Source organism: Aulonocara sp. 'chitande type north' Nkhata Bay, linkage group LG10 (assembly GCF_057382095.1).
Source record: "Aulonocara sp. 'chitande type north' Nkhata Bay isolate Kocher_YH1m ecotype deep benthic linkage group LG10, A_spYH_male_GT1.1, whole genome shotgun sequence".
NCBI classification, from domain to species: domain Eukaryota; kingdom Metazoa; phylum Chordata; class Actinopteri; order Cichliformes; family Cichlidae; genus Aulonocara; species Aulonocara sp. 'chitande type north' Nkhata Bay.
In genome coordinates this window covers 35,207,066-35,222,898 of record NC_141353.1, presented here as the reverse complement: position 1 = coordinate 35,222,898, position 15,833 = coordinate 35,207,066, and the positions used below count along the sequence as shown (strand labels likewise).

The 15,833-nt window shown below is 40.8% G+C and overlaps 1 protein-coding gene across 2 annotated transcripts; it reads left to right on the top strand.

Moving 5' to 3' along the window:
• The first annotated feature begins 1,563 nt into the window (after positions 1 to 1,563).
• tbc1d8b (TBC1 domain family member 8B) lies at positions 1,564 to 15,310 on the top strand. 2 transcript variants are annotated; one of them, XM_086309685.1, is made up of 21 exons: positions 1,564 to 1,799; positions 3,252 to 3,362; positions 3,477 to 3,595; positions 3,720 to 3,945; positions 4,193 to 4,433; positions 4,794 to 5,001; positions 5,114 to 5,281; positions 5,392 to 5,553; positions 6,806 to 6,956; positions 7,105 to 7,319; positions 7,444 to 7,561; positions 7,657 to 7,942; positions 8,038 to 8,167; positions 8,267 to 8,365; positions 8,910 to 8,978; positions 9,088 to 9,328; positions 9,419 to 9,484; positions 11,682 to 11,774; positions 11,914 to 11,961; positions 12,070 to 12,167; positions 12,267 to 15,310. In XM_086309685.1, the coding sequence occupies exons 1-21, from the start codon at positions 1,673 to 1,675 to the stop codon at positions 12,681 to 12,683; spliced, it is 3,393 nt and encodes a 1,130-aa protein (XP_086165811.1). In that variant the 5' UTR covers positions 1,564 to 1,672; the 3' UTR covers positions 12,684 to 15,310. The 2 variants fall into 2 exon arrangements, with proteins under 2 accessions (XP_086165811.1, XP_086165812.1); XM_086309686.1 differs by lacking the exon at positions 11,682 to 11,774.
• Positions 15,311 to 15,833: the final 523 nt, after the last annotated feature.

Sequence of the window (15,833 nt, the reverse complement as noted above, 5' to 3'; positions counted from 1 at the left end):
GACATGCTGTTGGTGAAACACTCTGTACCTGCAGTTTGTTTTTTCCAAAAATGTAACAAACAAAACAAGGACACACATATTGATGGCTGATATCAACTCCACTCAACACAGTGACCAACGCAAACTCGGTCACACACTGGCTGAGTTGCACTGACTGACCAAGCTGGTGACCAGCATGAGGAGGAGTACCCAGGCTGTTGTGGCTGTGTAAGGTTCTTCTACATGTTCCACAAAAATTAATAAATAAATTAGGCGAGGGAAAAGATCTACTTACTTTTTCTGTTCTCCAGCCTCAGTAACTTTCACACAGTAAAAACCGCTGTAATATTTACACCTCTGATGAAATGTCATAAGTGTTAGCTTTATTTTGATACCATGATTGTTTACACAGAGTTTGTAATTGCAGAAAAATACTCCAATAAGTTAATGGAAGAACAATGAAAGCTTAGTCTACTGTTAGCATATTTATTAGGGCATGCCCAGAGGTTCTATCTATGGATAGGAACACAGCTGGAATTTAACATAGTACAATGTACTACTCAAGTACAGATTTACTATATTCATTTGTTTTTACGTTATGCTACTTTCTGCTTCTACTTCAGTGTTGTATGCATATACTTTGGCTCCATCCTATTTATGTTAAAACGTGAGTTACTTGTTGTTTTTCACGTATTAAAAAAAGTTACCAATAACTGTTGCATATGATGCTTTTTCACTGCATATAAAGCTACTCTGCAGCATATAATTCAAATCACAGACAATCCTGCAACATTAAAGTGAAATAACAAATTAAAGGGAAACAGTACACTTTAATAAATCAACAATTGTAATTACATAATATAATCGTGAGTCTGAGTGGAAGCATTCTGCATAATGATAGCACTTTAAGGTTTTAATTTAGGTACTTTAAGTATATTTGTTGCTAAAAACCTTTGCCTAAATAATTGGCACAAATTAGGATTATGACTTTCTTAAGGAAAAGAGTCTACATAGTGTTTCATTAAATGGTAAAACTGTTATTCAATACAAAATGATGTTTAAACTCCTATGTGGTAGAGTGCAGTTTTTTGTACAACAGTTTTAGATTTTGTATTTATTTTGATCAGATATTCTGACTTCCTGTTGATCCCACCCCCATGCCGCCTTTTATCTTTTTACACTGCAAATCTCTTTTAATCAGTGTTATGACTCATACTGTTTTATGAGAAAGTGGAGGGAATGCGTTAGCATTTCATTAATGAAATATTTGTAATTTGATTTACATTTTTCTCTTTAAAATTTTACATTTGGAAGAATGGGGAGAATGCAGTAGATGTATAGTGCCAACACCTTACAGGGTTTACAGGGTATACTTGTTTTACTATATTTAATATCCAGTTTGTGAGGCAAAAAATAAAAAAGATCAGCAAAGACGTTGTAGATGTCTGGAAACTTTTACAACACAGTTCTGTAGTATATTTGCGCTGTTGCAGTATCACCCGCCTACAGCCCCTCATTCTCCTCAGAAACTACAATCCCACAATGCCTTGCACTTTTGGCAGCATTTCTTGTCGACGTGGGAAGGGAGGGATTCGGACGCAAACAAATGTCCATGGGTTTGCTGTCGGGGTACGTTAGAGATAACCGTGAAATGTCAGGTCGGTTTGACAGATAACTTGGCGACATTAGAACCATGTGGCTCAAACCCGAAGAGATTCTGCTGAAAAATGCTTTTAAATTGTGGGTCACCGAGAAGGATAACGAGTATTTCGTGCTGCAGAGGAGACGAGGGTACGGAGAAGGTGGTGGCGGTTTGACAGGTAATGTTCGCGGTTTTGTTGTCATATCGTATTTTCGGGACAGCTGCTGCGGCTTCACAAACCACAAGGAAACACGCAAGTTAATAGCTGGCTAACTCGCGGAGAATTTCCCTAGCTAACTAGATGTCTGCCACTGTTAGGGCGGGTGCTGTTACACAGCCTACTCCTCAACCGAGAGGGGGGGGGGGGAAGGAAAAGCGTCTTTGCAACAGGTTTGAGCTATGGGTCCAAATTACGTGAGTCAGTTTAGGTACTGAACAGCTGGTTTACGTAGTACGTGTCAGTTCATTGGCCCGTTTGGTTTGTTTCATGTTTCTTATAGCTGAGTGGACGAGGGGGTCTGTACACTACACCGCTGATTTCATTTCCTTGGGGCCTGTATTACAGGCTGTATTCACTTTTTTAAGGGATTGTTGTGTCACCCAACAATTTAGCAACTCATAAAAGCAGAAGTATTCTGCTTGTTGATTTTCCTGGTTTAAAAAGGGCATTTCCACTCTGCTGGTGAGCTGGGTCAGTTTGTGAACAAGTGCACCTGTTTCTCACACAGGCTAGAAATTAAACCTGGGCAATTGTAATGTCACTGCTGTGTCAGCTCCCCAGATAGTAAATGCATCAGCCACTTTGTGGAGAGACCCTGATGCTCACTCGAGTAGTCACAATGTAGCGTTATATATACACAGTGTGTATAAATAATTTCTTTTTCCTGCAAACTATACAACATCAAGTTTATCAAGTCCTTAAATTCCTCCCAAGTAAGTTTCCAGTTTAACCCACAAGACCTTCTTTACTAACTTGGAACTCAGAGGAATACTTCTAATACATCCAGCTTTTGTAGATTATCTATTACCATCTACTAGATTGTTAATAATGTTGTCAGTGGCTAGAAATGTACTGATGTCCTAACTGTCAGGGTTAATGATAACAGAGGTTAAATAGTATGGTCCCCCCCCTTCTCCAAAGCAAACGGCACTTTACACCTGAAGTATCACCATGCTCTGCGCTGCAAAGTGTGTTTGTTTGATCTGCTGAATGCTTTACTACTTGGCAGCTCATCGTTAGAGCATATTTGGGGGTGTTCAGCAGGGTGGCCTGTCTAATGCTGACGCGATGCATAGGATAGTGGTTTCACTTCGACCTTGTCAATTATTCATGGAGGGCACGTCAGAAAGAAGTTGTAGAGGTAACAGATTTAGCTCATTTTAGGCCTGACGAGGACCTGGGGGATCATGCATTTCCGCTGTCAGTATGCGTTCAACACAGTCTGAGATGTAGCTATGAACAATGACTGGATAGTCCTGCACAGACTAACTAAAGGCAAATGATTCAGCACACAGTTCTGTTTATGTCATTTTTGAAGGGCAAGAAATTATTGAAGGCTTCTATAAGGATTCATGTGTAAATCTGATATTTATCTTTTTTTTTTATACATCATTGTACTTTATGCTACAGGCCTCCTTGTAGGAACCCTGGATACTGTGTTGGACTCCACTTCCAAAGTGGCCCCTTATCGCATTCTGCACCACACGCCAGACTCACAAGTGTACTGGTCAATAGCATGCGGTACGCCCCTCTGCATTTTCATGTCAATATTGCTGTCTGTTCTCTAGTTGTTGCAACATTTCTTCGATTAAGCTGACCTTAGTATTATGTTTTTTCCTCTTAACATTTGGTCAGGTGTCACCAAAGAGGAGATTATTCAGCACTGGGATTGGCTGCAGCAGAACATTATGAGGACGCTCTCTGTTTTTGACTCCAGCGAAGACGTCACCAGCTTTGTACAGGGCAAGATTAGAGTGAGACTTTAGGAAGACCTATTTTTTTTTTTTTAATCCCCAGAAATGTTGATTACTTGCTTTATTATTATATCCATAATATATATAAACAGTCTGCAGTAACCCTGTGTACGTCACATTTTAGGGTCTTATTGCAGAAGAGGGGAAGACATGCTTAGTGCAGGAGGATGATCCCGAGAAGTTTCGAGAAGCCCACTTGAGGTTTGAGAAGTGGTTTGAGCTGCCACCAGAGGAAAAGCTGGTCACATATTACTCATGCAGCTACTGGAAAGGAAAAGTACCCTGCCAGGGCTGGCTCTACCTCAGCACAAACTTCCTGTGCTTCTATTCATACCTTCTGGGAGCTGAGGGTAAGCAATTTCTCTGCCATTCATAGCACGTGCTGCTGCCTGTCTTTAGAAAGTTGATTGGTGGTAATAAAGGGTGTGACAGCTGCTAATTGCTGTCATAGTGGGTTTTTATGGCCTCAGAATCTTTTAGTAGTTCTTTTGTTCCAGGTAATGACAGCTTTTTAGGTTTTAAGAATAATTGTATTTATTTTTTTCTTTGTTTCCAGCAATTAATTTAACTACTTCATATTTTTTTAATGCTGTGCAGTTAAACTAGTCATCTCCTGGGATGAGCTTTGGAGGCTGGAGAAAACCTCTAATGTCATTCTGACTGAGAGCATCCATGTTTTGGCTCATGGAGAGGATCACTACTTCTCCATGCTGCTGCACCTGAACGAAACGTTCGTTATCATGGAACAGTTGGCTGACTACTCCATCAAGCGTCTTTTTGATAAAGAGTCCTTCCAGAGAGAGCCAGCGCTGTCTGACCCGCTGCAGATTACAAAGAGGTAATATTTTGTACGCTGTGCAGTGCAGCTTCACACGATCCTGTTAGTGCCAGATGCAAAGTTAAAGAACCCGAGAAAACAAAGTATGACTTGAGTCAGATAGGGTTTATGTTTGGTGTGACCTGCCAGGATTGCCAACCAAGTCACGCCTGAGCTTGCCAGTGCCAGTTCTTTAAAGACAGTTCCAATGTTTGTTTACTTTTCCCATTGTTTTCATTTGATCCCAGTCGACAAGGGAGTCACGTCCTGTTATTTTATAATAATATTTAAGCAGTGTGGATCATTTTGAAATACATGTAAATGGATGACTGATGTGAATAGAGGCTGGAGGCTGATGTTTGTGCTCTTCTGTTTCCACAGAGGGCTAGAAGCTAATGCAAAGAGTGAGCAATTCAGGACATTTTTCAGGCTTCCCAAAGAGGAAAACCTGTTAGAGGTGCACGAGAGCTTCTTGTGGGTTCCCTTCAGCCATTTTAACACGCTTGGCAAGATTTGTCTGTCGGAGAACTACCTGTGTTTTGCCAGTCAGGATGGAAGTCAATGCCATGTCATTATTCCAATGCGAGAGGTAAAGTCAAACAAAAAGTGTTTTGTCTTTAAAAAAACAAAAAAAACAACAACCTGATGAACAACAGAAAACCTCATATGTGACCGTCTGTCTCCTTATTTCTGTCTTCTAGGTTGTTAACGTTGAGAAACCAGACTCCAGCAGCAGAGCTTTAACGGTGTGCGTGCGCGGCAAGAGGGCGCTGCGTTTCTCTGAGGTGCGGGACTATCAGCGGCTTGCCAATACAATCCGTAGTAGGTGTGGGATTAGTGCCAGCCCACAGCACTCTGCTTCATCAGAGGTAATGTGCTGTGATTGTTTCATTTGTGCCATTTTGCTTCTCTTTAAACGTCATCCTGTAGTTTGCAGAGCTGTCTGACATTGAAAATGATTAACGTCTTTGTCATGAAGGCCATACGGGGAGAATGTCAGTCTCTCATAAACCACTTTGAGGACAATCCAGAGGACGTAACTTTAATGGTGGGGCAGAAAGACAGCAGCAAGGCTGTGAGCACCGAGGCTCTCATGACTGTTTTCCACCCCCAGGATGTTGAAAACCTTGATCCCAAAATGGTAAACAACAGAGTTCATCTGCTCGAATGAAAATTGATTTGTTTTTACTGGCCTTTTGCGTAAAATCACCAGATCACATGCATATATCTGCATGTTCTAGTGTGCAGCAGACATCTTCATATGTGCTTGGATTTGTGCCCATACCCAAAAAAGTAAAAAGCTGTTCTACCCAGAACTAAACAGGATGCACTTATTATTGGTGGGGTGGCTGTAGCTCAGGTGGCAGAGCAGGCAGCCACGAATCAGAAGGTCGGTGGTTCGATCCCAGGCTGCCTCCTGGCAGTTGGGGTTAGTATCTTGGGCAAGGTACCCCATGTTTGCCTACTGGTGGTGGTCAGAGGGCCCGGTGGCGCCAGTGTCCGGCAGCCTCGCCTCTGTCAGTGCGCCCCAGGGCAGCTATGGCTACAACGTAGCTTGCCATTGCCTGTGTGTGAATGACTGAATGTAGTGTAAAGCGCTTTGGGGTCCTTAGGGACTGAGTAAAGCGCTATACAAATGCAGGCCATTTACCATTTATTGGAAATCTATAACCAAGACTCCATCAGTGTCCAATTTGCACATGTTATTAACAAGCTCAATTAATCTACAAAGTCAAAATGAAACTGTAACGTTCATAGGCATCTAACCTGTGACTCCTGTAATCTATCCTCTTAGCTGAAGTATGTGGTAAAATACATACAGACTTTATGTTATTTATGTCTTCCTGATTGACACAGCATGGTTAATCCCCTGATGAGGAAATGAGTTTAGCAATCTTTGGATTATTGAATACAACTTCTGCTCTTTGTCCTTTTAAAGTATAATAATGACTACTGGTTTGCTGCTTTATTTACAGTGTAAACACAGCACATCTGTTATGTACAGTTTGATCAGGGTCAAGTCTGCTCAGGTATTACAAATAATGTCAGACAGATCTGGAACTTTATGTAGAACCAGATGGGTTTCTGTGGTTCAGATGGGCTCATGAAACTGTCTGCTGTGAGTGTGGATGACTGGTTAGTTCTTGGGTGTTGTTATAAAATCAGATGAAGAATACATGAATTTAAAAAAAATACACGTTTTGTTAGTAGCACTGTTGTGTGTGCTGCCTTTTAGAAGCACAGCCTTTCCCTCAGTAGCCATCTTGTAATGCCTCCAGATGCTTATTTTGAAAGAATGTAAGAAAACAACTGGTCAGTGGTACATAGAAAGTGCATGTATACAATCATGTCTCAAACTGAAAAACTTTCTTCTGATACTTCTGGGTTAACAGCTTAAGGAGAAGATGAAGGAGCAGTCTTGGAACATCCATTTCTCTGAGTATGGACGTGGTACGAGTATGTTCTTTACCAGGAAGACGCGAGACTTGATTGTGCGCGGCGTTCCTGAGGCCTTGAGGGGAGAGCTGTGGATGCTTTTCTCAGGTTGTACATCAAAGTTGCCGTGTCCCGTATAGTGACAAGCAGCATCAGTCAGTGGTTAATGAAGCCTTGTGTGATCAAAGTTTCATCTACTGAAGTGCTTTTTTTACTTTAAACCGAGTGGGGGCTTTTTTTTTTGTACACTCTGTAGGGGCTGTAAACGACATGGCCACTCACCCCGGCTATTACACTGAGCTGGTTGAACAGTCTCTGGGCACAAGCACTCTGGCTACAGATGAGATTGAAAGAGACCTGCACCGCTCTCTCCCCGAGCACCCGGCCTTTCAGAGCGACACAGGAATCTCAGCTCTTCGCAGAGTCCTTACTGCCTATGCCTACAGGAACCCTAAAATTGGATACTGCCAGGTACTTAAAATAACTTTTGAAATATGTCCTTCCCTTGCCTCTTGTGATGATATATTATACCATTGTGTACTTAGGAGGAGGGAGAAGCCTATTAAACCATACTGTTTATTTCTCTCCTGTTCAGGCTATGAACATTCTCACCTCGGTTCTCCTGCTGTATGCAAAAGAAGAGGAGGCTTTCTGGCTGCTGGTAGCCGTCTGTGAGAGGATGCTGCCAGATTACTTCAACCGCCGAATTATTGGTAAGAGTGGAAAGATTGGCTTCTGCTGGATACCTGGCAGCGTGGCATTTTAATTATGCCAGGAGCAAAGTCTCACTATGAAAATATTTTGTCAGGTGCTTTGGTTGACCAGGCTGTGTTCGAAGATCTGATTAGAGAAAACCTCCCCCAGCTGGTGGAACACATGACAGACCTGAGCTTCTTCTCCTCCGTGTCTCTGTCCTGGTTTCTCACGCTTTTCATCAGTGTGCTGCCCATAGAGAGCGCCGTGAACGTGGTGGATTGTTTTTTTTATGATGGAATCAAAGCCATCCTGCAGCTTGGCCTGGCCGTGCTGGACTACAACATGGAGGCTCTGATCAGCTGCCACGATGATGCAGAAGCTGTCACCATCCTCAACAAGTCTGTGAATGCAAAAATTATGCATGTCCGAGACTTTTAAATATTATTACACTGTAAATAATACTCTCCCTCTTTGTCTGTTGGTGTTGTTCCAGGTTTTTTGACAGTGTGACAAACAAAGACAGCCCATTGCCCCCGACAGTGCAGCAAGCTTCAGTAGGCAATAATGATAAAGCATCTCACATCAGCGTAGATATCAGTGAGCTGATCCGAGAGGCCTATGAGGTATAACTTTGCTCTTTCAGTCTGTGACCGATTAGAGACAACCTCCCCACCGTTTTTTTTTTTTCTCTCAATAAAACTAAGTTGTGACGGTCTTTGCAGAAATATGGAAATATTCGTTCAGAGGAAGTTGAGAGTTCACGGAAAAGAAACAAACTATATGTGATTCAAACACTGGAGGACACAACCAAGCAAAACGTGGTAAGTAAGCTTAGAGTAACTAGTACAGGGGCCTGTTCGGACACAGTATTACACAAGTTATATATTTTATATCTATTCAGGTTTTTGTGGCAGTTTTAGATGAGTGAAAACTTATTGGCTGCCTTGCATTTTATTTCCCCCTCACCCCTTCAGAGTCCTGTTTGCAGGACCTGGATTAGGGTGCCTAGTTGTGACAAGTAAAAATAGGGATGGGAGGCTTGAGAATGCATTGATATCAATTTTGTTCTTACAACAAAATCCAAACAAACATGGCCATCAATGTTTGCCCAGCATACAGAATGGAGCAGGCAGTGGTCATTTTAGGGGAAACAGATAACTTATTTTGCTCTAAAGACCTTTTATATGAGAATTGCTCTTACAAATGATGTCAGACCTGCCTATGCATTTACTCTGGTCACCAGGAACACATCTGCCGAGTTAGAACAGGCTTCTCAATATGTGTGAAAAATATGAGTGAAAGTAATTTATAGATTGAATTGTAATATTACTGTGGCCTTAATAACGAGGTCAAATGTGTTTTCAGATCCGTGTGGTGTCCCAAGATGTCAGATTCAGTGCCTCACAACTGGACGAGCTTTATAATTTATTCAAAGTGAGTCATGAACTTCAATGTTGTATCTTTATTGTCACCATGCTTAACTGTTTGTTAGAATAAGAAAGATGGACAGGTCATGCTTCCTTCTCTGTTTATCTACTTTCAGAGGCAGCATTTCCTCAGCTGCTACTGGACAATGAACAGCCCAGCTCTGCTCCATCATGACCCCAGTCTGGCCTATCTGGAGCAGTACCAGCTGGGTTTCCAACAGTTCAGCATGCTCTTCTCCCTGCTGGAGCCCTGGGCTTTCTGCAGCATCAAGAGCACCCTCTCCCTCTGGGTTTTCCGCCTGATAGATGAGAACCAGGATGGTCTCATTAACTTTAAAGAATTCTGCTGTGCCCTTGGTACATTTGTTGGTTCTCTGCTCTGTTCTAGTAAAACCTTTAACCTCAGTGTCCCCACTGCTGAAACTATAACTTTTGCGTCTCCCATAGATACTTTATACACCGGATCTTTCACAAATAAGTTGAAATTTCTCTTCAAGCTCCACCTGCCACCAGGTAAGTAATGAACAACTAATAAAACCAATCTCAGTTTAAGACTAAATCGTTAACTTCTCTCTCATGGCCCTGTGCCCTTTATTTTGCTATCTGATTTTCATCTGCCTCTCATAAACTACACAACACTGTCTTTAACCTCTGACCTCTTTCTTTCACACAGTGTCTATGGTGATGACAAACTGCTTTAGGTTCAAATGCAGCAAATGTTTTCAGACTGGAATCTATATAGTTGATGCACGCTGCAGCAGCAGACTGACAGAAGCAGCCCAAAGTGAAATAAAAGGTCACATAGTTACGTCAGTCTGAGGTCTGCAGGGCTGAAATGCACACGGGTTGTCATTTCAATAATTCAGCCCATAACCCAGCATTTGATGAGTGAGCACATTGCCTCGGGGAAGAAAGTGTCCTTGAATGTGTGACTCTTATGTGCGTGATGCTTGTTGAAGGCAGGGGTAAGAATAGCGTATGCTGGGTGAAAGAGTTTGTCATGGCAACAACAGGTCTAAGGAGCTGTGAGGGCATTTAGCAGTGGGCTAGTTTCTTCAGAAAGAGAGACTGTGCTGCTCAAATTACAACTGACAGCTTAGCAGCAGATGAGCACTGAGTCACCGCTTGTGATGTGCCAGGCCTGTGAACGTCAAGCAGCAAAGCTTATTTTGTGTTTCATGGAAAGTGGACATTGCTTCAGCACCAAGGACAGGTCACATCCTGGTGCCACAGTCTAAACAAGATGGTGGAGACGCACTTCAAATTTGCCACCTGTGCACTGATCGCTGTTTTGTTTGCTTCCTCTGTATGAATAAGAGGGACTGGAACTGGGCCAAACTCTACATTGAAATGATTGGAGCCATATCCTCTTCAGAGCTGAGACGCTGCAGGTTTTTCAGTCCAGAAGAGCTGTGGAGCAGCTTTAGTCATTTATCAGTTTCAGGCGGAAAGCAGTGACCACTCGGTTACGTTAGCTCTGTTGTGATTGGCTGTAGTGACCGCAGCATGTCTTGTTGTACCTTTTTAACTTAGAGCCCTGTGGAGGTCTGCATTGTTCTTTATGCTCTGTAGCATTTTATACTTCAGGACACTTTCATTGTTGGAAAGTCGGTGGAAATGTTTTCTCCACTTATTCTTAATTAGTTTGCATTCAGAGATTGGTATTGGTCTTTTTGCTGAGAGGAGTGCAATGTGTAACTTATGTGGCAATATTTAGGCTTATGCACCACAAAGCTATCAGGAAAATAATATTACATTTCTGGCTTGTGATGGGAGTTGTTTAATCTACGCATTTAAACCAACATGCACACATGCACACACATGTAGACGTGGCTCAGGTTGGAGCAAAAAAAGGAAAAATTCGAGTGTTTCTTTTTTTTGATGCATGGAATAATACTGTAGCATGTTTAATATTAACAATTCTATACACAGCTATTTTTAAATCTAAAAATCGGATACCTCTGTGTGGATTTAACATCTGCGTTCTTTATTTATTGGCCAGATTTACTAACAATGTAGAAGGAAATCATACAAAGGATAAAATGTATTCATCACCGAAAAAAGCATGTTTAGATCTATATTTCTGGACCTCAGCTCTACTGTTTTGCTATAACGGAGCAGAGCTTAAAGTGGCAATTAATAAATTGCTCCAGTCTCATATGGCATACAAAAATAGTGCTCAAAACCTCAGAGAAATTTGTGTCTTTATGGAGGTGGCATAATAACTTTAACACATGGCTCATCCAGAATCTGAATGTAAATGCTTTGTTTGTTTACAGCCTTAGGTCAGCTGTTGTACACAAATTTCAACTTAATGTGGTTATAAACCTGAGCTGACAAAAAGAATGCTGTTTCGACCTTCATGATCACTCAATGGTCTCCATCAGTTTGTACCAGAGTTCACCCTTAAATCAGATTCTCATTGATTCTCCCTCAGCTGTCTTCCATAGATCTGAATTGCTTCTCTTTCTCTCATAAGAGACAACCATATGCATTAAAAACTGCTTTTAGACCATTATTTTGATTGGTAGTAGATCCTCATCAGATCTGCATGCGTTGTTGACTCCTTTGTGCTGCTCTTGGTAATTAATGTTTTCATTGAAACAAACTGGCTTAGTAAATCTAGCCCTAAACTCTGCTTTGCTCTTGTGAATTCTTTCTCCTTTGTCTTTTCTTTCCTTTCAGTGCACTTACAGACAATATCTTTTAGCCTTCACAGGTAGTCCTTTACACTTAAAGGAACAAAGAATCCAGCACTTTATTCCAGTGACTGAAGATTCTTCTCACTTGAGTAGACTCACTGGTTAGCTACCTCTTGTCCTTCCTCAAAACTCCAATTTAATTTCCTCTTTTCTAACTAAATATCGCAATAATTCTGTCTTAACACTTGCGTGGAAGCATTTTTCTCTACAGTTTGTTTATATGCTGCTTCCCTGTTTCAGCCTTTGATCTTCCAGAAGATGGTGTGATAAGGAAAAGCCCTGAAAGAGGTAATATTACACCCAAATTTATAACAAATGATTAATGGCTCCAACAAGGATTTGTGCAAGGATTATAATTTCTTGTAACACAGTTAAGTTTGTCAATTAAACTGACAGGAAGAGGGAAGGTTGACCTGCAGGCCTATCTGAAACAATGGCAGAATGAAATATTAAAGAAAGAGGAAACCATCAAAGACCTGCCCAGAATTAATCAGGTAATTCAAACCATGCTTTGTTGTGTCCGTGTGACTTCATCTTTTTCACAATAAATTGACTCATTTAACTTTTTTTTTTCCCCCACATTTCCATCGCAGACTCAGTTCATCCAGTTCTCCAAGACCCTGTACAACATTTTTCATGGTGATCCCGAGGAGGAGTCACTGTACCGAGCCGTGGCTCATGTGACCAGCCTCCTCCTGAGGATGGAAGAGGTGGGGCGGAGGCTGCAGGAGCCGAGCAGCCCACCCGAGTCCAAAAAGCCTGCCAATACCACTGCTGGCGAGGAGTCTTCAACTGAAGAGTCCTCCACAACCCCAGAGAGCTCTGACACTTCCAGCTCCCACAACAGTCAAGACCTCTCAGAGACCGAGTGGTCGTTTTCCTTCGAGCAGGTCCTAGCATCTCTGCTCAATGAACCGGCCATAGTCAGCTTCTTTGAGAGGCCTGTTGATATTCAGATGAAGCTGGGACAAGCTAAGGTCGCCCAGCTGAAGTCAAAGACCAATAAGTGAACTAACACTTTGCTTGTGATTCAAACCTACAAGTTTCCATGAATTTCCTTTCTCCACTTGAACAGGGTGGTGGATTTAGTGGGACACAGAGTTAAATTACTATCTACTGATACTATCTACCGATCACACATGAGGAGGAATCATCAGAGACCTGTTTGTCACGCAGATGATGAAGAACATCAGAGACTGATAAAACACGTGCAAACACTATTCTGTAATAGGTCATTAATATGCAGTATATTTTAATGTTCAAATGCACTCTCTCACTCGGCCACAGTTTCTTCAGATTTTCTGTTAAGAAAAAAACAAAATAGTTTAGTGATGTGCTTTATAAGATGCTAATTTCCACTAACACGAGAGAAAGGATTGTCCCTCTCCTTCTCTCTCCAGTCCACGTACATAATAAATGACGTAAACCGCATGATGGAGTCTGCAAGAGGATTCTCTGGTTGGAGATCTCCATGTATGTTCTCTTTCAAATTAGCTATCACTGCTGTAAAGTGAAATTTACTGTAAATGGTAGTGTGTCCTCTGACGTCAGTGTCTCATAGTGTGCGTTTTGCTCTAAACATAAATTATGAGAGTGCAGCTTTTTAGTTAACGCAGGCATGAAGCAAACAGTAATATGGCTGTTTGAAGACGAGTTGCAGTGTTGTCGTTGGTAGCCAGGAAATGAACTCACTCGTTATCGGAGTGAAGACGTCACAACATGAAAAGTTACACTGCAGTTGTAGGTGCATTTGCAATAATGTACAAAGGAGGATGCTGTACTGCCACATCTGTCTCTCCTCCAAAAACAGCACACAAAAATGGTAAACATGTCAGGATTAGGGGGATTTCATGTGGGTCATACTTGAAAACATGTAAAGGGAAAAAAATGTCCACCTTGCAGCTGCAGGTGAGTAATCTGCCTCCTCTAAAACTGTGTCTGATATTCACAGCGTGATTGGTTAATGTGTCGTTTGCTTACGTCCGTAAATGTAGGATTTTACGCTCCTGTTAGTGCGGCATTGTACACATAAAGGTCAGTTCAGTAGTTGTTTGATTATTATGTATATATAAGGTTTGAATGAGAATCTAATATATAGAAGCTGGGAGGGTGTTGCAGACACCTTAAACCATTTGAAGGACATTTTGTGTTATCAACTCTCAGGGTGACATTTGTGTAAAATGAACGGGAGGAAAGGGATATTTTTTCAATCTGGGACATTACAAAATATATGTGATACACAGATTGCATCTTCTCTGTAACACTAAAACATAAAGCATGTGTAGCATAGTTACTGGAGTTGCCACATTATGCCAGCCTTTGACAAACAGCCATTACTGCTTGCTACAGAGAGACAGCATAATCACTATAATTTTCAATTTTCTGCTGCTTCTTCTTATACTTTCAGCCTGTGAATAATTTGCACTTGTTTGAGATGTACAAGCTTTAGAAATGGCTGTGTTTTGGCCAGGTTTGCAAAGCGTGAGTTCAGAGAGGTTGTAACTGCTTCAGCTACAGCTTGTCATCTCCAGGGGCCAAATTCATACACTTTTAGCTTTTTTTCTGCCTGTGTTTTTAAAAACAGTGCTTTAGATGCTTCTTAAGTGCAGCTGCAGTCCTCTGTTTCCTATATCCTATATTTTAGTCTTTGTCATATGATGGGAAAGATTTATTTTCCTGTTTAAGTGCTTTTTTTTTTTTTTTTTTTTTTTAAACTTAGGACTTAGGGACCAATCATAAGTGCTTTTTGTGTAATAACTGCATTATTTAGACATGCTTTATATTCATAGCATAAGTTGTTCTAACTGATAATAAGCGTTTCTAATAGGAGTTGATCTTAAAATGATTTACATGATCAGTGCAATGAAGCTATCATAATACGCTACATTGATCTTAAATCCAAAGCTTGATGAGTGACCTCGGCGCTCACCAGAGAGTTGAAACAGTACTGACAGTCTCAGCAAGAGAAATCAATAACTGATCATAGTGCAATGTTTCAAATCAGCCACTCAGTTCATTATTTATAGCGGTCACATCACCTCTGACCTGGCGTGACGCTTCAATCTGACTGTTTGCCTGCAATTTAATGTAAAAGGATTTACATGGATTATGAGTTATTGCATGCTTTGCCAATTTTTGATTACTTGATGGGTTGTTAAAGATAAGTGAAGAGAAAAAGTATGCTTTCAAGGATTGATTTATCGTTCTTTTTGCTAGACCAGTGATTAAGAGAAACTTTTTGATGTGCACTGTTTCCTAACCATAATTATTCAGGTGTCACTTCTGAAAAATGATGGTGGCAGTAATACTTTTTCATGGGAAAATAATAGAAAGTACACGAATTGGGAGGAAGGAAGAATTCAGAGGGTTGGAAGTCTTTCTCTGGCATGCTGGCAGTTCTCCCATTAAGCATGAGAGTGTATACAGTTGGCATGGATAATACTCCAGCTGCTACTGCTGAATAAGTATGGTTAACCATATCCTCATCGTCTACAGCTTTTGTTGTTTATGGCTTTTGACTGAATGTTTGATTTGCACAATATCTGATGCTGAGATATTTCTGTTTACTTGCTTGATTATATTTTTTATTCTCATACAGATGAACTAGAATAAAGAGTAAAGATTCTATGAATGATCATCAGTGACCACAGTTAATTCTTGCTCACAATGTGACACGCACACACACACACACAGTCACACGTGACTTACACTCATTTAATTCATATTCATGACACTTGAGCTTCAGCTTGTGCGGGTTATTTTAGTCCGTGTGATACCATATGGGGATAGTTCTGTTTATTTTTGCAAAAGGGCATAGAAGACAGTCTTTTATCATAACTGATTAAGAATCTCCATAAGCAAAAAGGGTCAGCATTTTTATAAGCTACAAAACACAACATGGTTTTGACAATCATCAGTCACTGCTGCTGATGTCAATGCACCAGTGATTTCAGTTAAGAGTTGGAGGAGGGACAGATAAACAACACTGTAAATGTCACAGAAAATAAATAAACATCTTGAATAAATACTTTATTTGAATATTTAAGAAATATATTTGTTAAAATTAAAAAATTATTAAAAAAGTAATCTTCATTTTTTAAAATTTTTTTCAAAAGAAATTAGTGACATTTTAATTTCCATATTCCATAAAAATTAAAATA

Excerpts from the sequence above, each read along its gene's own strand:
- tbc1d8b (XM_086309685.1), top strand. The coding sequence starts at position 1,673 with ATGTGGCTCAAACCCGAAGAGATTCTGCTGAAAAATGCTTTTAAATTG. Across the intron at positions 5,002-5,113 it reads TCATTATTCCAATGCGAGAG|GTTGTTAACGTTGAGAAACC; the intron begins GTAAAGTCAAAC and ends TCTGTCTTCTAG. Across the intron at positions 9,329-9,418 it reads AGAATTCTGCTGTGCCCTTG|ATACTTTATACACCGGATCT; the intron begins GTACATTTGTTG and ends CGTCTCCCATAG.